Source organism: Heterodontus francisci, chromosome 16, assembly GCF_036365525.1.
Source record: "Heterodontus francisci isolate sHetFra1 chromosome 16, sHetFra1.hap1, whole genome shotgun sequence".
NCBI classification, from domain to species: Eukaryota; Metazoa; Chordata; class Chondrichthyes; order Heterodontiformes; family Heterodontidae; genus Heterodontus; species Heterodontus francisci.
In genome coordinates this window covers 89,084,539-89,112,308 of record NC_090386.1, presented here as the reverse complement: position 1 = coordinate 89,112,308, position 27,770 = coordinate 89,084,539, and the positions used below count along the sequence as shown (strand labels likewise).

Here is a 27,770-nt window from a genome sequence, read left to right as displayed (position 1 = left end):
CACTTGTTTACGCAAAGGGTAGTGGAAATCTGGAAAACTGTTTCCCCCAAAAAACTGTGGATGATGAATTGAAAATTTCAAAACTGAGATTGATAAACGTTTGTGAGGCAAGGATATGATGGGGTATGGAACCAAGGTGGGTAGACGGAGTTAAGATAGAGATCAGCCATGAATGGCAGAACAGGCTTGTGGGGCTGAATGGCCTTCTCCTGTTCCTATATACTGATGTTCTCACTAAAGTCGGTTCTTCGGCGTGAATCAAACACTACCAAGGTAGCCTACCTGTCTAAACTGGGCAATAAATAATGCTGCAGTATTTTGTTTTAAAATGCTATCTTTTATGATTTGGTCCAGTACAGATTTAGAGCTTATTGTGCCTTATTTGTGTTGTTTGCACCTCTCTCTAATCTTGCGTCTTCTCAAATCTTCCTTCAGCCAGAAGTGAGGTGACATGGGTAGGGTGCTGCAGTCCCCTCATTTGTTTGATTATATAGGTAATCCCGATTTGTCAGAATAACTATGAACCAATCAGTCAATAATTCTTCCCTGGCAGGGGTGGGGGAGCAAGGCGAAGAAACATGCCTTCCATTAGCCCTGCCATTCTTCTTTTGTAGAAATAGGTTCAATCTCCAAGCTACCCTTGGTTAATCGGAACTCAGCTGGGGCAAAGGGAGAAATGCTACACTTGGCCACAGTGCCTCTAGGTTAAGGAAAGGGAACGGGAGGGAAATGCTCCATCGGCAGTGTGGATATAGGATATCAGATAATCAGTGTTCAATGTCGAGGCTCATACACTGCCTAGTTGGTCAAGGTACCAGGGATGGCCAGTACCCATGGCACCAGGCACCAAACAAAATCAACAGCCCACAATCAGAAGAGGATAGGGTAGAAAATTGAAGAAAAAGTGATTCAGACATACAAAAAGGAAACCCAATGTTCACTCGACGATTCAGAACCCACAACATCGTGCACAAGCCTCTCTAACCGCTATTAATGGCAATTCCCGGGTGAGGCAGATCAGTGGATGAAAAATAAAATGCAGCCAAAACCAGGGGGGAAAAAAAAAAAAACTTTAAAAATTCTTCTGTGGCTCCACAAGGAAGCTCCAGGAGACCATAGTTAGCCTTGAGTCATCGCTAAATCCACTCTTAACTCAGCCTACCTCCTTACATTGAAACCCCAGAACCGTACTGTTAAAAGTCATGTTGTGGTTGAGGCAGCATTTCAAATGCAGTTTCCTGTTTCTCTTTCAGTAGATTTGCAGCACCAAACTCCCACTCCATCAGTGGATGGTGCTCTTGCCTCTGAGTCAGAAGGTTCAAGTCCCACTCCAGAAATGAGCACATAGTCCAGGCTACCAATTCAGTGCAGTACTGTACTTCTGGGTCAGTTGTAGACTATTGATTAGAGACTCCATTATCGTTGTATCATGTGACTTCCAGGATGGGAAAAGGTGAACTAACTGGATCCAGGTTTTTTTCAGTCTAGCAATTACCACAATAAAGTTTGTACTTTTCATTTTCCCCTGGATTGGGTGTGTGGGTGGTGCTGATCTTATTTGGACAGGACTGAAACAGTGTGACTAAGGTTCAACAGTACCCTGGTATTTTAAAGATATGACGTCAAACTCAGAACTGAGTCAAATCACGAGTGACAATTCTGTTCTACTTGAGTCAGGAGGGCAAATGCTGGCAGATTATTCAGCTGCGTCTCAGTTAAACTAAACAGCTCCTCAGCCAATTCCCACATACACACATTACACAGCAGAGATCACCGAGCTACAGCACAAGCTGATTTTCACTCTCCCTAGCTCAGATGTACAGAAGTTAATCATAAGTGCTTCAGCTAAATCAGAAGAGGCCAGGATTTTTTTTTTAAAATATATCCTTTCATGGGATGTGGGCGTCACTGGCAAGACCAGCGTTATTGCCCATCCCTCATTGCCCTCGATAAGGTGGTGGTGGTGAGCTGCCTTCTTGAACTGTTGCAGTCCATGTGGGGTAGGTACACCAACAGTGCTGTTAGGAAGGGAGTTCCAGGACTTTGTCCCAGCGACAGTGAAGGAACAGCGATCTAGTTCCAAGTCAAGAGGACAGTGTGTGGCTTGAAGGGGAACTTGCAGGTTGTGGTATTCCCATGCATCTGCTGCCCTTGTCCTTCTTGGTGGTAGAGGTCATGGCTTTGAAAGGTGCTGTCGAAGAAGCCTTGGTGAGTTGCTGCAGTGCATCTTGTAGATGGTACACACTGCTGCCACTGTGTGTCAGTGGTGGAGGGAATGAACGTTGAAGGTGGAGGATGGGGTGCCAGTCATGCTTTGTCCTGGATGGTGTCGAGCTTCTTGAGTGTTGTTCGAGCTGCACCCATCCAGGCAAGTGGAGAATATTCCATCACACTCCTGACTTGTGCCTTGTAGATGGTGATTGGCATTGGGGAGTCAGGTGGTGAGTTACTTGCCGCAGAATTCCCAGCCTCTGACCTGCTCTTTTCACCACAGTATTTATATGGCTACTCCAGTTCAGTTTCTAGTGAACAGCAACCCACAGGATATTGATAGTGGGAGATTCAGCAATGGTAATGCCATTGACTGTCAAGGGGAAATGGTTAGATTCTCTCTTGTTTGAGATGGTCATTGCCTGCACTTGTGTGGTGCGAATTTAACTTGCCATTTATCCACCCAAGCCTGAATGTTGTCCAGTTCTTGCTGCATATAGACATGACTCCGCAGATACTGAAGCGGTCTGCGAACGGTGCTGAACCATAGACCTTTTGGACAGATTATTTAGAAGTAGTATGCATATACACTAGCCAATTTTCTTTGGTGGTGGGGAGGGAGGAACTCCGACACATCCTTAAGCATCCAATACTTACATTTACGATGAAATCTTCTGGAGCAAGTTGGACATCCAAAGGTGTCGATGGGATTGCTGCGGCCACCTGATGATCCAGCTCATTGATCTCTTCCTAAAAGGAAAAGCAGATAATGACAGTTTGTCCTAAAATTGCTTTTATACAAAAATAAAATAGTTCAGCATATTCATCCATGGAGTACCCGAGCCATAAAACAACTTGCATCTATATAGCACCTTTAACATCACAACGCACTTCAAAGGAGCATCAAATGAAATCTGACACCCAGCCACAAAAGGAGATATTAGGTCGGACGACAGGAAGTTTGGTCCAACAGGTAGGTTTTAACGGAGTGTCTTAATAAAAAATGTGGACAGTCTGAGGGATTTAGGGAGGAAATTCCATCATTTAGGCACTAGACATTTGAAGGCACAGCCACCAATGCAAGGGGCGAAGGAAATCAGGGACGCAGAAGAGGCCTGAGTTAGAGCAACTTGAGGTCTTGGAGAGTTGTAAGGCTGGAGGAGACTGCGAGAGATAAAGTAGCAACAAGGTCATGAAGGGATATGAACACAAGGATGGAGATCAGTGAGCACAGGGGAGATGGATGAATGGGACTTGGTGCGAGTTAGCAAACACACACTTAAAAAATGGGAAGAAGAATTTACTGATTGTGAGGGGCAGGGAAGAAGAGGAAACAGAAGGATGGAGCTGCAGATTGGCATAGAATAGGAATCGAGCAGCAAAACTGCAGACAAGTTGGGAGTTAATGCTAAATACACTTCAAGAGGCCAGCAAGAAGAGTTTGGAGAAATCAAACTGGAAGGTGAGAAATGATTGGATGAGGGTTTCAGCAGCACTGAGAATGAGGAACATTGGCTGCCAATGCTCCAAAGATGGAAGTAGGTGGTCAAAGTGCACAGTTTCTGGCAAAGGGTTTCTTGCTGATGTTGAGCGAGAGAACATTCTGGCTTGCTCACAACTTGATGCCTGGCAAGCATTTGGACATCACAGTTGTAATCAGAGTCAAGGGGGAGAAGTATAGTTGGGTATCATCAGGAAGCATATGGAAACGAGCCATGCTTATGGGTAATGTCACCAAGGTGACTAGATATCTGAAAGCAACACAAGTGCCCAGTTATTTATTTATTTCATTTAGAGATACAGCACTGAAACAGGCTCTTCGGCCCACCGAGTCTGTGCTGACCAACAACCACCCATTTATACTAATCCTACATTAATCCTATATTCCCTACCACATCCCCACCTTTCTCCTACCTAGGGGCAATTTACAATGGCCAATTTAGCTATCAACCTGCAAGTCTTTGGCTGTGGGATGAAACCGGAGCAACCGGCGGAAACCTACGCAGTCATGGAGAACTTGCAAACTCCGCACAGGTAGTACCCAGAACTGAACCCGGGTCGCTGGAGCTGTGAGGCTGTGGTGCTAACCACTGCGCCACCCCTTTCATTACATGTTCTTTACATAAAATAGTACATGGCATGGAACTAGGAGGGTACAATGGTAAATACTCTCCCAATAAGACTTCACTAGAAAAAGTAGTAGAAACTCTTCCACAGGGGGGAATTGAAACCCTGGAAAAGACCAAGTGGAAACTCAATAGAGGTCTTTAAAATGACAAAGGGGTTCAATAGGATGGATATGGAGAAACAATTTCCAATTGTAAATCAGTCCAAAACAAGGGGGCATAAATAATCTGCTCGTGGCGATCTTATAAAGAATTTAGGAGAACTTTCCTTACACAGAGAATGATAAACTTGCTGCCAAATGGAGTCAGTGAAGCTGATAGCAGTAATAGATTTAAAGGGGAGTCTTGAGGCATACAAGAGGAAAGAGAGAATAGAGGGATATGGGGAGAAAGAGGGAAAAAACAGTGTAGGGTGGGGGGTTGTAATTAGAGTGGGAGGAGACTCATGTGGATTATAAACACTGGCATAGACTAACGGGGCCATATGATGTAGATACTACGTAACTCTATGCAAATACTCACAGGTTGAATTGTTGTTTCAGCTTCAGGCTGAGTTTGACCAATCCATTTGTATAGTTTGCGACAAATGACATTGTTCAGGATTTCCTGTGCTGGTTTCAACTCAGGTTTAGAGGAATTCAGGATCTGTTGAAAGATATCATCTGGAAAAACAACAATTGAAGCGTTGATCAAGTAATTACTTTGTTTATAATGTTCATATTCTAAAAAAGGCCCATAAACCTTAATAATGCAGTCTTTAGGAGCCAAAGAAGAAATCTAGAGTATTTTCTGGCTCTTTCCATCAGTTTAAGGTTTCTCATTTCCAGTTTTGCTGCCGCCAGATTTCCCAGAAGGACTGAGTTCCTCAGAAATAATTGTGGGAAGAAAAACAAAAGGAAGTTACTATTAAACTTCATTAATCAGTGGATAGGCCTCAGTTGAAGTATTGCGTCCAATTCTGGGTGCCTCACTTTAAACAGAAAGTTAAGGCCTTGGGAGAGAGTGCAGAGAAAATTTACTAGATTGGTACCAGAGTTCAGGGATTTCAATTATATGGAGAGACTAGAGATGCTGGCATTGCTCTCCACAGAACAGAGAAGGTTAAGGTAACATTTAATGAAGGTGTTCAAATTTATGGGGGGGATCATGATCGAGTAAATAAGGAAAATCTGTTTCCAATGGCAATCAGATTGGCAACTAGAGGACAAAGACTGAAGACAAGTGGCAAAAGAACCAGGGTGGAGACAAAGGGAATTTATTTCACACAGCGAGTTATGATGATCTGGAATGCACTGCCCAAAAGTGGTGGAAGCAGATTCAACAGTAACTTTCAAAAGGGAATTGGATAAATACTTGAAAAGAAAAAATGTGCAGGGCTATGGGGAAAGAGAAAGAGAGTGGGGCTAATTGAACAGCTCTTTCAAAGAGTAAGCACAGGCACAATGAGCCAAATGGCCACTTGCTGCAAAATAAGATTCTAGGATTCGAAGAATAGGTTTAGATCTGAATGAGTCACACAATACTCACCTGTGAGTTTGCTATAAGCCACCATGTCATCAATTGCTGTGGAGAGTGTATAAAGTTTCCCATTTGCACCGCTTATCTCAATATATGGATCTGCCAAAAGCAGTGCCTCTGTGATCCTGAAGGATTAAATATTTTCAAAAATGTGTCAATGTTTTCCAAACAAAAGAAATTTTAAATTGTTTGCACAGGAATCCATTGGCTCAGTGGGTCCATTCACTGTCCCGTGGGAACAGACTGAAGCCCAGAGTCGTTGCTCAGTTTGCACAGCTAATCAGCCACAGCAGCAATGGTCTACAATTGGCCTCAGTGTCCTTAGGACAGGGAAGGTTAAAGAAAATACAAAATCAGCCAAGGTCCCCAACCTTGGGTCAATAGCCAAGAGACTGCTGCTGCAATGTAAACATGTCGCCATTAGGTGAGTACCAGATCGGCTTGACTTTGATAGCTCTTGGGGAAAGTCAATGGGCTGCCAACACTCATTGAATTGGGTTCACATTTAGATTTAAGGTGCTAGAGGATGACAGAAAGCAGGGACTTGTACTTCAGCACAAACCAGTACTTTCAGAAGAAAAGAACATTTAAGCTGGGTCAAGAGAAGCAACATAACAGAAATAAGCCCTAAAAAGAGGCACAGCAATACTCACATGCTCTCAATGATGTTGCTCACTCTATGCTGATAGGCTCTGCGATGCAAAGTGTTGCGCGTGTGAAACATGTTATACAGGTCACCGACTTCCTAAAAGGCAAAACCAAACTGGAATAAACCTTTGGTTATCACACTCTGTCAGCAACACAGTCCTTGATCAGGGACCCTGTAGCAGAAATTAGCAATGGGTAATTCAGCTAAAATGTCAGTGGGGAATTTAAGGATACCAGATTGTACATCATTTACTGATCCCACGATAATTTCAGAGGTGGGAGCTATCTGACCCATCCAAAATGATAGTAAAGTTCCTGCATCGCAGATTCCAATGGCTCCTTCAATGATTCCAGGGTTTTCACCTCCACTAATCTATCCCCGAGTTTATTCCCATGCATTGATTAATGAGAACCTCCTGACATCAGTCTTAATTTGGCCTCTTATTCATTGAATTTGTGGCCCCTTTTGCTACTCTTGCAATTTAATTTAAAGTAATTTTCTGCATTTATCTTTTCTTTACCATTTATGATCAAATTCACCTCTATGAGATCACATCCTGGTCTTGTCCATTTAAGGTTGGAAAGCCCAAGTATCTCCAATCTTTCCTCAAAAGATAGACTTCTGACAATGGCTAGCAGCTTTGTGGCTCCTTGTACTGTTGTTCATTCACTACATGTGCAGTGTCGCAAAAGTTATTAATCCTGCATTGATCCATCAAAACACAATTCCCATCAGCATTCTTAATAGAATACGGACTTGATAGATACTTATTCTCATACTCAGCATTAAACATTAGCACTCATGGGTAAACTAGGCTCCCAAGAGCTGAAGCAATACAGTGTGCATGAATATAGTAAACAGATAACAACTTGCCTTTATACAGCCCCTTTAATATAGTAAAGCACCCCAAAGCACTTTACAGGAGTGTTTAACAAAATTTGACACAGAGCAACATCTCAAGATGTTAGGATAGCTGACCAAAAGCTTAGTCAGAGGGAGGCTTTAAGGAGCAGAGATAAATAAAGTTAGATAGGTTTAGGGAAGAAATTCAAAAGCTTAGGACCTGGGCGGCTGAAAACACGGCCAACAATGGTGGTGAAGATGAAAATCTGGGAATTGCAAGAGGCCAGAATTAGTCTTCTTCTTTGGCTTCCTTGTCTCGAGAGACAATGGGGAAGCGCCTGGAGGTGGTCAGCGGTTTGTGGAATGTAGATATCTGAGAGAGCTGTAGGGTTGCAGGAGGTTACAGAGATAGGGAGGAGCAAGGCCACAAAGGGACTTGTAACAAGGATGAGAATTTTAAAATCAATCCATTGGCTGGCCAGGATCGAAGTAGGTCAGCAAGCACCAGGACTTGCTGGTGGTGTGTATGGTCTCTGGGTCATAATTAGGATTATGTATGCACACCAATCAAATGGTCAGTATCACTCACACCAAACACTTTCATCATAAATTTAAACTAAATGACAGGTTCATTAACCGATAGTCATCTACAAATGCAAGATAGAACAGCAAATTGTTAGAGTTCAGTCCAAATAATCATCAACCTGCAACCTTTGGGTGGCACAGTGGCGCAATGGTCAACACCGCAGACTCACAGCTCCAGCGACCCGGGTTTAATTCTGGGTACTGCCTGTGCGGAGTTTGCAAGTTCTCCCTGTGACCGCGTAGGTTTCTGCCGGGTGCTCCGGTTTCCTCCCACAGCCAAAGACTTGCAGGTTGATAGGTAAATTAGTCATTGTAAATTGCCCCTAGTGTAGATAGGTGGTAGGGGAATTGAGGGAAGGTGGGGATGTGGTAGGAATATGGGATTAGTATAAATGGGTGGTTGATGGTCGGCATAGACTTGGTAGGCCGAAGGGCCTGTTTCATGGAGAGTCTTGTTTTAGTTTGTATCTCTAAATAAATAAAGTAAAAAATAAAATAGATTACAAAACCTTGCACTAAACTTAGCCCTGTTCAAACAAAACATCTCGAAGCTCACACAGGACCTGCAGACAACACTCTTAGCTTGGGCGTGGGAGATTGGATATTTCCCGAGGTGATCCTACCACAATAGGTTGGTTGGTATCCTTCCCTATATGAAAGATAGTGGACATGCAGCAAACAATCCATTTAGGTGGGGTGTCTCCTCTTGGTGCACATTTGCAGATGGCTGTAAAGGCCAATGCAATCCACATCAACTGCCTCATAAAATAGAAATTCACTAACAAGACACTAGATCCAGGACAAAAGGTTACACCCACTTTCTGCAACCCGAGAGAAAAGAATTACCATCTGTATCTTTCAGATTAAATAAAGTGATCAATCAAAACTAGAGTTCAAAGGCACAGGAACACAATATAATGTTTACATTTGTGAAACAATGCAACCAATACAAAAAGTGATTGATATTAACGGTCAGTTCACCAGAGATAGATGTCTGTGATACTTGTTATAAACAATCTCTCTCAATAGAGGTGACTCATTCCCCTGGGAAAGCATCTACCCGCATCAGGGAGTGCGTATTCTACTTGATCAGAATGCCCAGGAAGAAATCAGTTTAAACAGGTCAAAAAATCTTGGCAAGGTAGCAATTTCCATAATAAAATATTAAAAGTAACATTTCAGGATTTGCAATGAGATGTATCAGAGCAGCCAACAACCTCAGCCACAAGAACTATAGACAACTCCCAAAAGGTTTTAAAACCATTTTCCTGATGTACTCACTATATGGAATCACTAAGATATAAAACAGCCCAGATAAAATCAACCTAAAATCTCACATCAGGATTCATACATTTTATTTTCTAGTCTGTGGCACCAGCTCATCACAGTCTTGCAACCACTCACGGTATCTATTATTTATCTCTCTACGCCCGCCAGAGCTGGCGGGCAGCCATAAAGGCGGGGCTAAAGTGTGGCGAGTCGAAGAGACTTAGCAGTTGGCAGGAAAAAAAGACAGAAGCGCAAGGGGAGAGCCAACTGTGTAACAGCCCCGACAAACAAATTTTTCTGCAGCACCTGTGGAAGAGCCGGTCTCTCTAGAATTGGCCTTTATAGCCACTCCAGGCGCTGCTCCACACGCCACTGACCACCTCCAGGCGCTTACCCATTGTCTCTCGAGATAAGGAGGCCAAAGAAGAAAAGAGAAGATGTAGATACACATCTATACCCTCAGTTAGATCATAGCAGTGGTAACCCACAACCTCTACCACTTAGAAGGACAAGGGCCACCTCCAAGTCACACACCATCCTGACTTGGACATAGATCAACATTACTTCATCATTACTGGGTCAAAACCCTAGAATTCCTGACCCAACAGCAACATGGGAGCACCTTCAACAGAGACTGCAGCAATTCAAGAAGGAAGGCAGTCACCACATTCTCAAGGGCAACTAGAGCTGGGCAATAAATGCCCATCTTGCCAGCTATACCCACACCCTCCGAACGAATATTAATAAAATGCAACATGCTGTGAGGTTGCAGATCACCAATTATGACCCACAATTCTTTATGCCGCAAGTTTCTATGATGGGTCATGCCTTCCAAGAAGTTCCCAGAGGCAGGTAGAAAAAAAAAGAGCTAAGTAATTGGAGAGCTGTCGCATTGCGTTAGCGGATATCAATACAGGTATTATAATAGGTTTCATTGTGTTTGTGCCAAGGTGGTGAAAATCAGCCAGGGTTTTCAGAAAAAACTAAAACAAGACTCTCCAGTCCATCTCACAACATACATCACCTTATCTCGAGTACAAATATGCTTCTTTTTGCCAACTTCACAAACTCGAGCAAACTTGAGGAAACGTGCAAAGTCAAAATTGTTCCGGATTCCCAGGTGGTGGCAGTCCCTTCAGAAAACAAGACAAGACACTGTCATTCCCAGCCTTCACGTCATCTTAATTATTGTGGCGACACATGCTGCTGAATCACTACACGATCCCCAAAAGAACAGACTGGTCAATGGCTTGTACTTTAAAATTGCAAATAAGCTTTCCGGTAGAGGAAAGTGGTTCCTAAATTCCCTAGGTCTAATAATTTTATGCTCCCTTGCTCTGGATTCCTCAATTCAAGAAATGTCCCTTTATATTGGAAAATTACAATTGTAACTCCATTATTTAATTCCATAATTTTATAAAGGTATAAAACGTGTAAGCAGTTAGCTAGGAAAAATTTGGGGCAGATTAAGAATCCAAAGGAAAATCTTCATGTAGAGGCAGAGGACATAGCCAAAGTATCAAGTGAGTGCTTTGCATCAGTCTTTGTAAAAGGAAGCAAATATGATGTGAATGTTACACAAAAGGGGGACAAGGAAATTATGGATAGGTTAGTAATAGATAGAGAAGATGTTACTCAGTAGATTAGCATTACTGACAGTTGGTTAAGTCACCTGGTCCAGATGGAATGTATCCCAAGTTGTTGAAAGAAGGAAAAAAGGTAGCAATAGCAGAGGGATTGGTCACAACCTTTCAAAGCTCATTGGATACAGGAGTAATGCAGGAGGACTGGTGAGTTTCTAACATTATACTACTATTCAAGAAAGGGTGGAGAAGTTATTGGAAACTATCAGGGATGAAATAAACTTTCATTGAGTTAATCAAGGAGAGCCAGCATGGATTTGTGAAAGGCAAATCATGCTTAACTTGACCGGAGTTCTTTGATGAGATAACTGAAGGTTGATCAAGGTAGTGCAGTAGATGTTGTATATGTGGACTTTTGGAAGGCAATTAACACAAAGCAGGCTTAAGAAGATGGAAGCCCGTGGAATTAAGGGGAAAGTGACGATAATGGGTACAAAATTGGCTCAGTGACGGGAAGCAAAAGATGGCAGTGGATGGATGTTTTCAGCCTGGAAGGTGATTTGCAGTGGTGTTGCTCAATGGGTTTTGGGTCCATTTATCTTTTCAAATTTTTATAAATGACCTAGGCTCAGGTGCAGGGAGCAGCATTGTAAAGTTTGCAAATGTTAAGAAACTTGGCAGAGTACTAAATCATGAAGACAGTTATAGGCTTCTGATTACGGACAGATCAGTGAAATGGGCAGTAACAGGGCAGGTGCAGTTCAATGCAGAGAACTATGAAGTGATGTACTATGGGAGGGCTAATATGGAAAGACAGTATATTATAAATGGCACCATTTTGAAATGCGTCGATGAGCAGAGAGATTATCGTACCCATATACACTTTTAAAAGGTGGCAGGGCAAGATGAGGTGGTTAAAAAAAAAGCATATGGCTTGCTTGGGTTTATAAATACAGGAATAACTAAAAGCAAAAATCAGATCATGCTAGAGCTTTATAAATCACTGGTTAGACCTCAGCTGAAGTATTCTGGAAAATTCTGGGCACATTTTAAAGAAGATGTAAAAGGACTTAGAAGGGTTACAGAGGAAGTTTATCAGGATGATAACAGGGATGAGGGACTTCAGTTATGAGGAGAGGCTGGAAAAGTTGGGACTGTTCTCCTTGGAACAGAGAAGGTTAAGTTTTAACTCGGAGGTTTTCAAGATGGTGAGGGGTTTTGAGAGTAGATAGAGAAAAATTACTCCCTCTGACGAGGTGGTCAATAACCAGAGGTCATATGGATTCAAAAATCACTAACAAATGACCTACAGGGGAGACGAAGAGTATGTTTTTTCCACTCAGTTGTCAGGATCTGGATCGTTTGAGGTGAAGAGGTGCTAGAATCTGATTCCATAAAAAGGGAGTTGGTCAGTTACTTGAAGATGAGGAATGTACAGGGTTGTACCAAACTTGTCAGATGTGGGACTAAGCATGACTGTTTTTCCCCCCGCCCCCAGAGAGCAAGCACAGGCATGACAGGCCAAATGACCTCCATGTGCTTCACTTTCTATGATTTAAGAAAGAGAAAAACCCAAGAATGATAGAACTGTGTAATGGGGAGTTACTGAAATCTATAATTAAAGCCTGAGTAACTGAGCGCTTAGAGAAAGTTAAGCTGATTAGAGAACACCAACATGGATTTGAAAAGGGTAAGTCATTTCTAACAACCTTCAATATTTTGAGGAAGTAACTAAAGCAGTAGACAAGGGGATGTCCAAGTATGTAGATGTAATGATTCCCAGAAGGCATTCAATAAGTTCCACATAAGAGAGATTTTCAGCTAAAGTTAAAGCTGAATTTGATAGCACATTATTGGCCTGGTTAGGCATTAGAAGACAGACTGTAGAGATCATAGGTATGAACTCAAATTGGGAGGAATTGACTAGTGGTGTCCAACAAGGATCTGTGCCGGGGCCTCAAATATTCACTATATTTATTAATGACTTGAGTAAGGCAACAGAGAGTTATACATCCACGTGTGCCAATGACAAAGATAAATGGCATAGTAAGTAATATAGACAGCAGCATAAAATTACAAAGAGATATTGATAAAGTGACAGATGAAGTTCAACATAGGTAAAAATGGACCAAAAAGGGTAGATCAGAGTTTTTGTTTTTTTAATGGTGAGAAGCGATGTCCAAAAATATTTAGGGATCACTAAAATGTAGTAGATAGGTACCGGAAAAAAAAAACGGGCTAATGGAATGCTCACCATTATAACTAGACAGCTATAATATAAAAGGGGTGGGGGAAGTTTTGCTACAGCTGTACAAAGCCGTGGTTAGACGACATCTGGAGCACTGTGTACCATTCGAGGTACCAATCCTTACAAAGGATATACTGGCCTCAGAATGATTGTATCGAAGATTCACCAGAATGTTATCAGGGCTCCAAAGGTTCGGTTATGAAGAAAGATTACATAAATTCTGTGGAATATGGAAGGTTAAGGGATGATTTGATTGAAGTTTTTAGGATTTTGAAAGGAACTGTTAGGTAGACAGAGAAACTTTTTCCACTGGTAGGCGGGTCCAAGACAAGGGGACATAACCTTAAAAAGCCAGGCCATCCAGGAGAGAGGTTAGAAAACACTTCTTCACACAAAGGGTGGTAGAAATGTGGAACTCTCAAAAAGCAAAAGATGCTAGCTCAATTAATAATTGTAAATCAGTGATCAATAGATTATGGTTAGCCAAGAGTATAAAAAGATATGGAGCCAAGGTAGATTAACGGAGCTAAGATACAGATTAGCCATTGAATGTTGGAGCAGTATAGAGGGGAGGAATGGTCTACTCTTGTTCCTATAAACTCCCTCACCAGAGGAAACAGTTTTTCTGTATCACCTCTACTAGATCCCTTTATCATTTTGAACACCTTGCTTGGATCACCTCTCAACTTTCTAGACTCAAAGGAATAAAAACCAAGTTTATGTAATCTTATTCATCCTGTAACTCTAAGCTCTGATATTACACCAAGAAACTGTGTTACGAAAGGAGCTGTGCGAAAGGGTGCTGATAAACAAGATTCCAAAAAAAAAATCTCAGTGGCCTTGTGTAAGCCACACAAACCAAGTGGTCACAGGTTGGATCACCAGTTCATGCTCAATTAGCTGATCTCAGACAAGGATCTCCCTTCCTGGCTCTCCAGCTGGTGGGAAGTGCATCAAGACACCTAGCCAGTGAGTTCAGCGTCAAGCTGAACTGTGATGCCCTGTATGTTCAAACAGTCTGCCAACATTTGCATAGGTTGAATCCCTAATTTGCAAGAGACACCAGAGGACTACCAGTGCCAATGAAAACAACATGCTAGTGAGAGAATCAACACCTGCAGGAGCAGGAGAGATAAATTGAGAACAGAAGTATTAATATATGGATCTGCTTCTTACACACGGAGTACTAGCACCCAGAAACTTTCACACTTCTGTTAAATTAACTTTATAAATGAACCTGGTGAGCTCCTGCTGAAAAGAGACATGGATTAAAGAACATTCATCAATCGATCAAAGAGACTGAGACACCAGACTTACCTCGCAAAGTAATCCCACTTATCAACATCAATCCCATTTCTTTTATTGGCAACTATTTCGTACAGATAGCCCTTCTCTTTGGGCCGGCCTTTGTATGGCCACTGAAAAGGCAAGATACCAGAGTTAGCTATAAAAAGCAGCTCACAGGACAGAGTGAACATTGAGAAACATCACTTGGTCTCTTCTTGCTCTTTCCCTCTTCCTTCAATCTCCACACAATGTACAACAAGTGTAGCTGAAATGAGATGGGTCAGGATGTGGCACAGCATTTCACCTAGCAGATTGTCAACAGCTGCTCCATTATCCCTCAAACAAACTAACCTCCAGCACTTCCCAAGTTTACCAGTTAAGCATCAGCCATGGGAATGCTCTCAGTCAGAAGTTTGTGGGTTCAAGTCCCACTCCAGGATTTGAGCACACACAAAAAGAAAACCAAGGCTAACATTCCAGTGCAGTACTGAGTGTGTGCAGCACTGGTGGAGGTGCTGTCTTTAAGATAAGACATTAAAGAGAAGCCCTGTCTGTCCTCTCGTGGATCCCATGGCACTATTTCAAAGGAGAGAGGGGAGTTATAGAATCATATCCTGGCCAATATTTATCCTTCAACCAACACAAAAAAACAAATTATCTGGTCATTATCACTGCTGTTTGTGGGAGCTTGCTGTGTGCAAATTGACTGCCACCTTTCCTACATTACAACAATTACATTTCAAAAGTACATCATTGGCTGGAAAGACCTTTGGTTTCTTCCCCTACACCCCTTCTTTTAACAGTGGAGATATACGTTGGAGGACAATCCCCAAACACTGGCCTCTCAATGGGCTGGATTTTACCCTAGGCGGATGGGAATTCGCCACTGATGCAAAAGTCGGTGGCGAACCCGCTTCCGCCTAGCTCAGAGATCCGTCCTGTATTTTACGGATCCCCAGGCTTTAATTGTCCCGGGGCGGGACTTCCACCCACTTGAGGGAGGAGGTCCCGCCTCAGTGAGTTGCCGGCCAATCAGTGGGCCAGCAGCTCTTGGTCCCAGCAGCGCCACTGGGAGCCGTGGCCACTGCTGGGACTGCAGTGCAGCCAAAGCCATGGATCTTAGAAATTGGGTAAGTTGGGCATGCCTCACCAGGAGGAAATCAGTCATGCCCTGGTGAGGCTGGAGTGGTCGTTTTGGGGGGGGGGGGAAAAAAAAAAAAAGAGAGCGTCTTGGGTCCCGGGGGTAGGTTGGGAGGCAGGGATGGCCCTCAATCAGGTACCCTGCGCCCAACTGACAAGGCCCCCACCACCACCACCCCCTCCCTCCCCCCCCCCCCCAAGGGCACGGAAAACCTTTTGCTGGGCAGCCTTTCATAGCCCCAGCATGCCCGCTTGCCATGGGTAAAATACCCGTGGAGGCGGGTGAGGGCCCTCAAGTGGCCACTTCAGGGCCTTGATTGGCCTCGGGTGGGCTGGCCAGCCGTTTCCTCCCCCCGCCCGACCACCGTAAAGTTCACCGGAGGCGGGAGCGGGGCGGGTAGCCTCCCAGAGCCTCCCGCTCAATTTTATGCTGCCCCCACGCCATCATCCGACCCGCTGGGGCAGCATAAAATTCAGCCCAAAGTAACCAGCGTACATGTAAAAGCCTTGACAACAAGCACCAGCAGACTACTGAACTGTGGAGAGTATCAGACTGAAGCCTGTTTGTATTTTGACCCAACATCACGCAGGCATACTTTCAACCAAGAGTCAGATATCAAACAGGGACTGGAACCTTTCTACTTCGGAGCCCAGAGGTGCAGAAGCCAACCATGGCACCCATTAACGTTTTTGTTGAAAAACAAACAAACATTAATTTGCGGTTTGTGGGCGTTAGTGTCAAAGCCAGCCCCGGATGCCCTGAAATGATGGTAGTGGGCCAACTTCTTGATTCCCTGGAGTGAGTGTTCTTTTAAAAAAACAAACATTCAGTCAGGTGATGTGGGCGTCACTGGCTAGGCCAGCATTTATTACCCATGCCTAATTGCACTTGAAGGTGGTAGTGGCGAGTTGCCTTCTTGAACCGTTGCAGTCCTTGGGGTGCAGGTACACCCACAGTGCTGTTAGGAAGGGAGTTCCAGGATTTTAACCCAGCGACAGTGAAGGAACGGCGATATAGTTCTAAGTCAGGATAGCGTGTGGTTTGGAGGGGAACTTGCAGGTGGTGGTGTTCCCATGCATCTGCTGCCCTTGTCCTTCTAGGTGGTAGAGGTTGAGAGTTTGGAAGGTGTGAAGGAACCTTGGTGAGTTGCTGCAGTGCATCTTGTAGATGGTACAAACTGCTGCCACTGTGCGTGGGGCTGGAGGGAGTGAATGTTGAAGGTGGTGGGTGGGGTGCCAATCAAGCGGGCTGCTTTGTCCTGGATGGTGTCAATCTTTTGGACTGTTGTTGGAGATACACCCATCCAAGCAAGTCGAGAGCATTCCATCACACTCCTGACTTGTAGATGGTGGACAGGCTTTGGGGAAATAGGAGGTGAGTTACTCGCTGCAAAATTCTCAGCCTCAGACCTGCTCTTGGTAGCAACAGCATTTATGTGGCTGGTCCAGTTCAGTTTCTGGTCAATGGTAAGCCGCAGGATGTTGACAGTGGGGTTTCAGCAATGGCTATGCCATTGAACATTAAAGGGAAGTGGCTATATTCTCTCTTGTTGGAGATGGTCATTACCTGGAACTTGTGTGGCACTAATGCTACTTACCACTTATCAGCCCAAGCCTGGATGTTGTCCAGGTCTTGCTGCATATGGACATGGACTGCTTCAGTATCTGAGGAGATGCAAATGGTGAACATTGTGCAATAATCAGCAAACATCCCCACTCTGACCTTATGATGGTGGAAGGTCATTGATGAATTAGCTGAAGATGGTTGGACCTAGGACACTACCCTCAGGAACTCCTGCTATGATGTCCTGGTACTGAAGATTGACCTCCAACAACCACAAACCATCTTCCTTTATGCTAGGTACAACTCCAACCAGCAGAGATTTTTCCCCTGGATTCCCATCGACTCCAACTTTGCTAGGTCTCCTTGATGCCATACTCGGTCAAATGCTGCCTTGATGTCAAAGGCAGTCGCACTCACCTCTCTGGAGTTCAGCTCTTTTTGTCCATGTCTGGACCAAGGCTGTAACGAGGCCAGGTACTGAATGGCCCTGACAGAAATCAAACGGAGCATCAGTGAGGTTATTGCTGAGCAAGCGCCGCTGGATAGCACTGTCAATGACCCCTTCCATCACTTTGCTGATGATTGGGAGTAGACTGATGGGGCGGTAATTGGCCAGGTTGGATTTGTCCTGCTTTTTGTGCACAGCACATACCTGAGCAATTTTCCACGTTGACGGGTAGATACCAGTGTTGTAGCTGTTTTGGAACAGTTTGGCTAGGGATGTGGCTAGTTCTGGAGCACAAGTCTTCAGTACTATTGCCAGAATGTTGTCAGAGCCCACAGCCTTTGCAGTATCCAGTGCCTTCAGTCATTTCTTGATATCAGGTGGCGTGAGTTGGATTGGCTGAAGACTGGCATCTGTGATGTTGGGGACTTCAAGAGGAGGCAGAGATGGATCATCCACTCAGCACCTCTGGCTGAAAATGGATGCAAATGCTTTAGCCTTGTCTTTTGCAAGGATGTGCTGGGCTCACCCATCATCGAGGATGGGGATATTTGTGGAGCCTCCTTCTCCTGTCAGTTGTTTAATTGACCACCACCACTCAACTGGGTGTGGCAGGACTGTAGAGCTTAGATCTGATCCATTGGTTGTGGGATCGCTTAGCCCTGTCTATTGCATGCTGCCTCCGCTGTTTGGCATGCAAGTCGTCCTGTGTTGTAACTTCACCAGGCTGACACTTCATTTTTAGGTATGCCTGGCGCTGCCCCTTGATAAAACCAATTTGCATGCTAGGTCACTTAAGAAACAAAACATGTTCATGTGGCACTGGAGTCACACATCGTAGAGGCCTGCTACCCGACCCGAATCCGACGAGACCCAACGACATGCGTCAGGTTGGGGTCGGGCCGGCCAGACACACACAGTAAGTCCTCTGCTGGTAAATATTAAAAATAAAAAAACAACTTACTTGAACTGGGAGTCTGGGACAAAAAACGGAGTCTGCGCAGTGCGCGAGTGATGTCATTGACATCTCGTGCATGTGCTGCAGCTTCTTACAGGTTCGATGTCAGGAACACAAGTAAAGGGATGGTCGGGTCAGGCTCAGGTCGGGTCGAATAGTGGCAGGTTCGGGTCGGGTCGGGCTCGGGGCAAAAATCAGAGGGACTCGGGTTCAGGCCCGCTGTGGTTCAGTCGGGTTCGGGTCGGGTTCTTTTTCCCGACCTACAGCAGGCCTCTAACACGTAGCGCCAGACCAGCTAAGGATGATAGGTTTCCTACTCTGAAAGGACATTCATGAACCAGTTGGGTTTTTACTGACATTCTGACTGCTTCATTGTTTTTCTATTGCCATTTGTGATCCAGATTTTTTTTTTATTTAAAGCTGAATTCAAACTTTCAACCTGCCATTGTGGGATTTGAACCATCATTCTTTGGATTAATGGTTCAGTAACAAGCTTAACACTACTGTATCCCTTCATTATTGATCTGCTAACTCAAAAGGGATAGGAAGGACCAGGATGGTAAAGAGTCGAGATGCTCTTCATCCACAAAAATGTCACAGACAGTCAGCATCTCAAGTAGCCTCTCCTAATCTTACTACCTGGCTTCACGCGCCAATCCCAGTTTAGAACAGTGAGCAGAGGTATGAAGGCAAGAGCCCAGTGCCTCTAAACCTGCTCTGGACAGTTGGGGCTCATCAGTCTTGGTTGGCAGCCTACCTAGGACAAGGAAAACTCAAATTTTAAACCCCCAGCTCTGGGCCAAATAAAGTCTTCGTCGCCCGACAGTGTGGAAGAATAGAGTGCCAATGGACTGGATGGCGACATAGAAGTGGAAAGCGAGGTTCTCCAGCTTGCTGAGCACCTCATCTAGCAGGACAATTCCAAAATTAAAACTGCATCCTTTCAGCCGCTGCACTTGTGGTACATGTTGCACTAGTGCAACATTAGCTGCCTCGGATGAGAGAGTGGGAGCGGTTCTGCACAAACCTCACCCACTTAAATGTAAATCAACATGCGGGTGGTTCAGCAATCAAATCAACCAGCTCAGCACAGAGCAAGAATTGAACCGTGCCTTTCCAATTCCACACAGCTCAGTTCCATGAACTGTATTCATCATTCGGGCTGTTCCGCCTCTATTTTAAATGAAATCTATGGCACCATCATTGGCTGTACAGAACAAAAACTACAGTAGAGGTTCTAATTTCTATTTTTAAAACCAGTTACCTTTCACTTACCATTCCTCCTCCCTTCCCCTTGGTTCAATGGGAGTCACTTACCACTGAGCCCCTTGTACTGCAGCCCTCTCCATTGCTCCTTGCCTCAGTTATTGGGCCTCTGATCTGCTCCTTGATAAATACAAGGTCATCTGCTAACACTAAGCCATGGTTCATCAGATCACCTTCCAGCCCATTGGATTGGATCAAGTGCTCAAACATAGACAATGAAGCATCTTCGTGCTATATTCAAGATGAAAGAAAGAAAGATCAAGTCATCATTCTAAGCAGGTGAACAACAAATGAAATCTACAGTGTCACACACCCATAATTAGGGTATATATATTTACATCGAACCCCCTCCCCATTTTCAGGTAAAACACTTTGGGGATTCTCAACTAGAGGCCATAAGGTAGTCACTAATAAATCCAGCAGGCATTTCGGGAGAAACTTCATTCCCTGGTTAGAATGTGAAACTCACTACCACAAGGAGTAGTTGAGGCAAATAGCATAAAGAATAGAAGGTACACGGTTCTGGTTAGACAAAGGGGGCGCGAGGAGGTTCATGTGGAGCATAAGCACTGACATAGACCAGTTGGGCTGAATGACTGTGCTGTAAAATCAAAGGCTGTACAATGCTGATGATCAGACAACTTTAGGCTAGAAGAAGGAGTACAAAAAAAAAAAAGGGAGATGGCTGAACTGTTAAAGTGACACTTACATGCGGACACAGAAGCAAGCAAACAGATGACGAGTTAAAGTTTTTAAACCAGACTTTGCCTAAAATTAACTGAGCTCAATAAATCTGTATCAAGCTACAAAGAACTTACTGAACTGCCCAAAATAAGTGGCTCACTTAATAGGTTATCAGCAGCACCTTAGTAATTGACTGCTTAGGGTAATGATGAGCACCATTTGCCTGAAATCAGCGGCTGCCCAGGATAAGCGTGGATGGTGTAAACTGTACCAAACTTTCAAGAGGATGTAGTGAGAGAGCTTCCAGCTCCCATACGATCCATCTCTCTAGCCTGTCTACAAGTGGTGAATGTGCAAATGCAGCACAAAAATAGAGGCACCTTTTTGCTGTTGGCCCACATTCTCTAGGAACTGGGTCAAGGCCACTTACAGCAGGAACATGGGAGATTTTCATTGCCTCAGTGTCAAAGGACATGAAGCAAGTACCAGAACCAGAAGTGACAGGAGAGCCACCACAATATACATTCTCCTGGGAGTCTGTAATCCAATTTCCACTGAACATAGAAAATATTCCCCTGTTTAGATGACATCCTGTTCACTGCATCATCTCTTGTAACACTCAGCATCACTCAGACTCTACAGGTAACATTACCTTCCATTTCAAACCTTTTCGAGCAATAGGGATAAATTTCCCATCAAACAGGTGCGAAAACGGCCCATGACCTGACAAAATGAAAAGTAAAGTGTTAAACCTACTGTATGGCTGTTTAAAAAGTTATTTAGTCTGACTTTAGAAGTCAATATTCTGGTGCATCATCTTGGTTTAAACTTTTATGCTGATTTAGTCCTAGCTATGTAGGAATGTTGACATTTCGGAGTGGTTTGAACCTCACTTTTTCAACTGCTCCAACACTCACTTTTCACACTCCATGGAGTCATCGAGCCAGGTTTTTGAGCGGCAGCTCCATTTACCTATCACCTCTGTGCTCGCTGACCTACACTGGCTCCCTGTGCAGCAACACCTTGATTTTTTAAAAAACTCATCCTAGATACATGCACATCTTCCAAAGAAATTCACACCAACGTAATCTCACTGCATGATGTAATTCTTTAGTGTACGTACAATGCATTGCAGCTTTATCAAACGTCTGTCAAAATGTATGTATTTCCGTCGACTTATAAAGTGTGTGGACCCTCATCCATCCCAGTTACATCTGGACTTGACTATCCAAATGCTCCACTGGCACAGTGGCCTCCCACCTTAGAATCACAGAAACTTTCGGTACACATTTAGCCCATCATACCAGTGCCGTCTCCTTGAAGGAGCTGTCCAATTTAGTCCCAAATTAACTCTCTTCAAGTACACGTCCAAATGCCTTTAGAAGGTTTGCATGGAATCAGATTCCATCGCCCTTTCAGGCATTGCATTCCAGATTGTAACAATTCTCTATAAAAATTATTTATGCTCTAGTTTCTTTTAAATCTATGATCCACTTGCTGGTGAAAATGGTTTCTCCCTGCTCGTTCGATCAAAACCCCTCAATTTTTAACACCATTATTTTGTCTCTGCTTAACGAAAAACGATTCCAGCTTCTCCAATCTCTCTAAAGTCCCTCATCCCTAGTAGTATCTTTGTAAACTTCCTCCATACCCTCTCCAAGGCCTTGCCATCCTACCTAAAAATAGATGCCCAGAATTGTACACAATAATGCAGCTGAGGCTAAACAGAGATTTGTAAAAATATGACACAACTTGTTGGTTTTTGCATTCAATGCTGCAACTTACAAAGCTAAGTGTCCATGCTTGTCAACTGTGGCTCAGTGACTCATTTCGGAGTCACAAGTTATGAGTTCAAGGCCCACTGCAGGACTTGAGCATAAAAATCTACGCTGAAAAATCTGCAGTACTGAGGGAGTGCTGCTTTCTCAACTCCCTTGTCAACTTGCTCTACCAAAGCTGTGTGACTATCCATCCCCATGTCTCTGCTCCTGCACACCCTTCAAAAAAGTACCATTTAGATCATGCTGCCTGTACCCATTTGTTTCCCCAAAGTACATTACTTCATACTTACACACAATCATCTGTCATGTGCCTGCCTATTTCACAAGTCTGTCTTTGTCCTCCTGAAGTCGACTAGTATCCTGCTCCCTAATTACTACACTGCCAAGTTATGTATCGTCCACAAACTTTGAAATTGTACTCCCTATGTCCAAGTCCAGGTCATCTGCATGCATGTAATCCAACACAATGCTAAAAGACTTCACTTTTTTGCCCTCCATCTAATTCCTACTCGTTTTATCCTGTTCTTTGTTCTATTATGGTTAGTGCCTCCTGGTTTTCTATTCATCTCGACTCTCCTCTACTCTGTCAGCTATGGCTCAGTGACTTGCCTTCGAGTCACAAGGTTCTGGGTTCAAGTCCCACTCCTGATCACTACTGCCAGCCCTCCTACTTTTCCCATCTAGGACACTGATTCCAAAATGGACCACGACTTCTGGCTGTCCCTTTTCCCTCTTGCAGAATGTCCTGCATCCACTCAAGTGAAATCCTTTACCATGGCACCAGGGAGGCAACATGCCATTCAGGACTCATGTCTGCAATTGCAGAAACAATTCAATTGCCTGGCTATCAAATCCCCAGGGGATTCCCGCACTGTCTGCCAGCTACTCAGTCTACCTGTTGGTCACCCACACCTGAAGTCTCTGCAGCTGTGGGGCAATCACCTGCTGAAACTTGCTATCCACAAAGCACTCAGCTTTCCGTACATACTGTAGTGATGCCAGCCCCACCTCCAGCTCAGAAATTGTGTTTGAGCAGTTGGTAGTACTTCCTGAATATATGGTTTGCCAGAGCAGTGTTCTGGACTTTCCACATGGCACAGGATGGGCATGTGACGAGCAGCAACTGTCCTGCCATGTGAGCTAAGGTTTTTTTTTCCAAACTTTTTTGTTTAAGTTTTAAGGCTATTTTTTAACTGTTTAACACTAAAAGCACTGAAACTCTAACCAATAAACTAAATAGTGACCTATAAGTTACATGCGCCACTCCACACTCTGCTGACTATGATGTGTGAGTTTTTCTCCTCTGTTTGTTTGATTTCTGCCACTCCCGCTCAGCTCTGCACCACCACCCTACCCACGTAAGGTTTCTCATCCAAGAATCTGCTGCCTGTATCCTAACTCACACCAACTCCTGTTCACCCATCACCCACTTTGCTCACTGACCGACATTGGCTCCACTGGATTTTAAAATTCTCATCCTTATTTTCCAATTCTTCCATGGCCTAGCCCCTCCCATGCCACAGCCCTCAAAGATCTCTGCAAATCCCCAATTTTATTCGCTCCGCCAGAAGCGGCCGAGCTTTCAGCTGTCGCTGGAATTCCCCCTCAAATCTGCTCTCTCTCGCCCCCTCCTTAAGGCCTACTTCTTTGACCAAGATTTTAATCACTTAACCAGATAGGAAGAAATTGGGACAACTCTCAAATTTTCTTCGGCAACACTCCTGTATAGCACCTTGGGACGTTTTACCACCTTAAAAGTTGCTATATAAATGCAAATTGTTGGACTTTGTTGGTTTCAAGGCATAACGGCATCTGATACAATGGCATGGAGAAAATACAATGCTAGTGCGCAGAAGCAGGCCGGAGACCTATGTAGTCTGTGCTGCAGCATCCTCCTGAGCCATCTACTCTAATCTCATTCTCCTACTTGCCTCCCACATCTTCTAATCTTCCCCTTTTTCAAGTCACCAAGTCATTTCCTTTTCAAACAATTCATGGGTTTTGCTTCAACAGTTTGTAGCACAGAACTCCAACTTCTGTGCAAAGCTATTTTTTCTAACTGCCACTATATAATTTTGAATTAGTGCCCTCCCTGAACCATCTCAACATAAATCGAAAGACCCAGTTTGCCATTTTATGGCCTCATTTCCTTGTTCAGTCTTGTTAAGGACCTGTCTATCTGCATGCCAAGTGTCTCTGCTTTGCAGTTGCATTTAAAATCTTACCATTTAAGGTGAATTTCCTTTCCCTATTCCTTAGTTCTAAGACATTCATATTTTTCTACATTGAACAGCATATCGGTCACCTTTCCTGCTTGTCTATTAACTCCTCCTGTAATCTTCCACAGCCGTTATCACAACTTGCCAAATCCCCCAACTTGAAATCCAAGTTCAAAATGGCTTTCAGTTCCCAAATCCAGATCATTTGCGTTTAGATTTTTTTTTTAAAAATAAACTCACCGCATCTTTCCAATGAGAAATTTCCCCTCACCTCCACTCATTGCTTTCTGCTAGCCCAATTCTCTCTCTACCCACATGATCACATTCCCCTAAATTCCACACATCATTACCTTTGTCCTAAATCTTCGTAGCACCTTATCAAATTTTTGAAAATCCGTTATCAACTACATCCACTGCATTAACAACTTGTATTTATATAGCGCTTTTAACATAATAAAACACACAAGGTATAGCATAAGGCAGATCACCAAAAGCTTGGTCAGAGGTAGGTTTTGAGGAGAGGCAGAGAGCAGAGAGGTTTCAGGAGGGAATTACAGAGCTTACAGTCTTGGCAGCTGAAGGCATGATCACCTGTGGTGGAGCTATTAAAATCAGGAGTCTCAAGAAGGCAGAGATCTCAGGATTGTCAGGCTGGAGATTACAGAGATAAGGAAAGGTCATGAAGAGATATGAAAACAAGGATGAGAGCGTTTAAAATAGAGCTGTTTCTTAATCAGGAACCGCCCTGATATTGTCAACAGAAATGGTGGACATGTGGAATAATAACTTTGAGTATTTACAGTAGATGGCACTAAAGAGTTCTAAATCCCCAGATGGTTTCCATCCCAGGGTTTTAAAAGAAGTGGGTGAGAATATTGCAGATACCCAAACTATAATCTTCCAAAGTTCTCTTCATTCAGGAACCATTCCTTCGGATTAGAAAACTGCATATTTCATTCTGCTATTTAAAGGAAGGTGACAGAGAAAAACCATGGAATTATAGAGGAGTTAGCCTAACATCTGTTGTCAGGAAATTACTAGAATCTATACTTATGGATAGGGTGACTGAACACCTTGAACATTTTTAGCTGATCAGAGAAAGACAGCATGGAGTTGTAAAGGGTAGGTCATGCCTAACGAACCTGATTGCTACTTTAATCAACCCTTTAAAAAAAATTCAGACAGGTTAATGTCTATGGATGTTATTTATTTGGACTTTGTCATCACTATTAACTAAAGTTGAAGCTCATGGAATTAAAGACAAATTAGGAAACTGGCTGAGTTTTTTTTTAATTCGTTCATGGGATGTGGGTGTCACTTGCAAGACCAGCATTTGTTGCCCATCCCTAATTGCCCTTGAATGGAGTGGCTTGCTCGGCCATTTCAGAGGGCATTTAAGAGTCAACCACATTGCTGTGGGTCTGGAGTCACATGTAGGCCAGACCAGGTAAGGACAGCAGATTTCCTTCCCTAAAGGGCATTAGTGAACCAGATGGGTTTTTACAACAATCCGACCATGGATTAGCTTTTTAATTCCAAATTTTATTAATTGAATTCAAATTCGAACGCATGTCCCCAGAGTATTAGCCTAAGCCTCTGGATTACTAGTCCAATGACATTACCACAATGCCACCGCTTTCCCCAGTGAAAGGAGACAGAATAGAAATAATAGGCAGGTACTTTAATTGGCAGTAAAATAAAAGCAATATACTGCAGATGCTGGAAATCTGAAATAAAAACAGAAAGTGCTAGAAATACCCAGCAGGTCAGGGTCACTGATCGGAGACATTAACTCTGTTCCTCTCTATACAGATGCTGCCAGACCTGCTGAGTATTTCGGGCACTTTCTTCCCATGCCAAATCCTGTACCTAGGTTTCATTATAACTCAAAAGGAGCACAGAGGTGATAAATGAACAGGACTTGGTGTGAGTAAGAACACAGGTAACAGAGTTTTGGATGACCTCAAGTTTAACTTTACCTATCCAAACTTTTCAAGCACCAACATAGCAATGCATATCTCAGAGGATATAGTTAGTGGTGGGCTTGAGTTGGTGGGGGGGGGGGGGTTGTACTGGATGAATCACAGGGAGAGGTGAGGAGTAATGGTGAAGGAGAGAAACATTAGAAACCATCAGGTTGCCATTGCTGCCCTCCAATGCAGCAGTGGGGGCATCGGCAGTCATGTTGTAATCCAAATGTTCATCAAAACCAAAAGGAGATGGAACAGCATTAAAGCATCAGTTGCTTCTCTTATTTTGAGTTTCTGCAACTCACATAGAACACATGCATGGAAGGGTCATATCACCACTGACATTTTAAGTGACACTGTACAAAAACTAGGAGTCGACTACTTGAATTCTTTTTGCAACAGGCACTGAATTTTCTGTCATGAAGTGAGATAGACGCCAAGGGTAGGCTGGAAGGACAGTCCAACTGGTGAGGGAGGGGGATAGTGTTAAAGGTTAACAATGTTATATTTTGCTAACCTTGAAGTCTGTCCCAATATAAAACCGTACCTTGTGTCTCAACAGGCCAAGGCTGTCCCACTAATCAGCATTTCACAATGCTCCACAAAACCACGCAATCGTAAGCAGTCATTTCAGTAAAGGATATAAACTTAGTTTCACTGTTAATAGGTATGGACAGTGATTTGATTCTACGTCCCTTCTTCCCTCTTCATTTCTCAAAGCTACTAATTTCTACTGGGATACTGAAGGAACCAGCAGACCTACAATAAGATCACACAAGTGGCCATTTTTCATGTATGAGACTTACTGTCAGTGCTGGCGGGAACTTGGCAATAGACAGCATCACAACTGAGCCCCATCCTACCCTGACTTGCCATGCGAGCTTTCTGCCAGTAGTCAATGGAAATCAGTCACAAACCAAGGATGAAGTTTGTCCAGGAATACGGAAGTCTCCAACTGCTACCCTTGTTAAGGGAGTCTAGGAATTGAACCTGGAACCTTTCGATTTGTACAACTTACTGTTAGATTTGGTGATGCCTTCACCCACTGGGCACTTTGGATAAGAAATTTTCATCCCAGTTCATTTTGAACAAGAGTCTTGAAGCAAATAAATGTTATAAATCTTGCCTAAAAAACACACACATGGAGGATTCTGCTCTACCAGCTCATACCGATTTGTTCACTCACCCAGATCATGGCAAAGTCCTGCAATCTGCACACACAGCATGTCGCGATGGTTAATCCGCAGTTCCGGCTGCCGCTCAGCTAGAGCTTTAACCAACTGGCCTGCCAGGTATCCCACACTGCAGGGCAAGAAAAGAATTTAACAAGGATGCAAACTTCTTGGTACATCAAATGTCATTAGGGTTTTTAATACAGTAAATATCCATAGATTTTCCTTATGAAAATCATGTAGTTATAGACT

At 43.6% G+C, this 27,770-nt stretch overlaps 1 protein-coding gene across 1 annotated transcript in view; it reads right to left on the bottom strand.

Annotated features, from left to right (window-relative positions):
* samhd1 (SAM domain and HD domain 1) overlaps positions 1–27,770 on the bottom strand; it is a 44,134-nt gene that overhangs the window by 8,454 nt on the left and 7,910 nt on the right. Inside the window, exons 5-13 of the mRNA XM_068048612.1 lie at positions 27,533–27,648; positions 21,029–21,099; positions 19,744–19,923; positions 14,350–14,450; positions 10,226–10,334; positions 6,509–6,600; positions 5,865–5,980; positions 4,860–4,999; positions 2,869–2,961 (exon numbers count right to left, since the gene is read on the bottom strand). Of these exons, the coding sequence (XP_067904713.1) occupies positions 2,869–2,961; positions 4,860–4,999; positions 5,865–5,980; positions 6,509–6,600; positions 10,226–10,334; positions 14,350–14,450; positions 19,744–19,923; positions 21,029–21,099; positions 27,533–27,648 (1,018 nt within the window). The remainder of the gene's footprint in view (positions 1–2,868; positions 2,962–4,859; positions 5,000–5,864; positions 5,981–6,508; positions 6,601–10,225; positions 10,335–14,349; positions 14,451–19,743; positions 19,924–21,028; positions 21,100–27,532; positions 27,649–27,770) is intronic.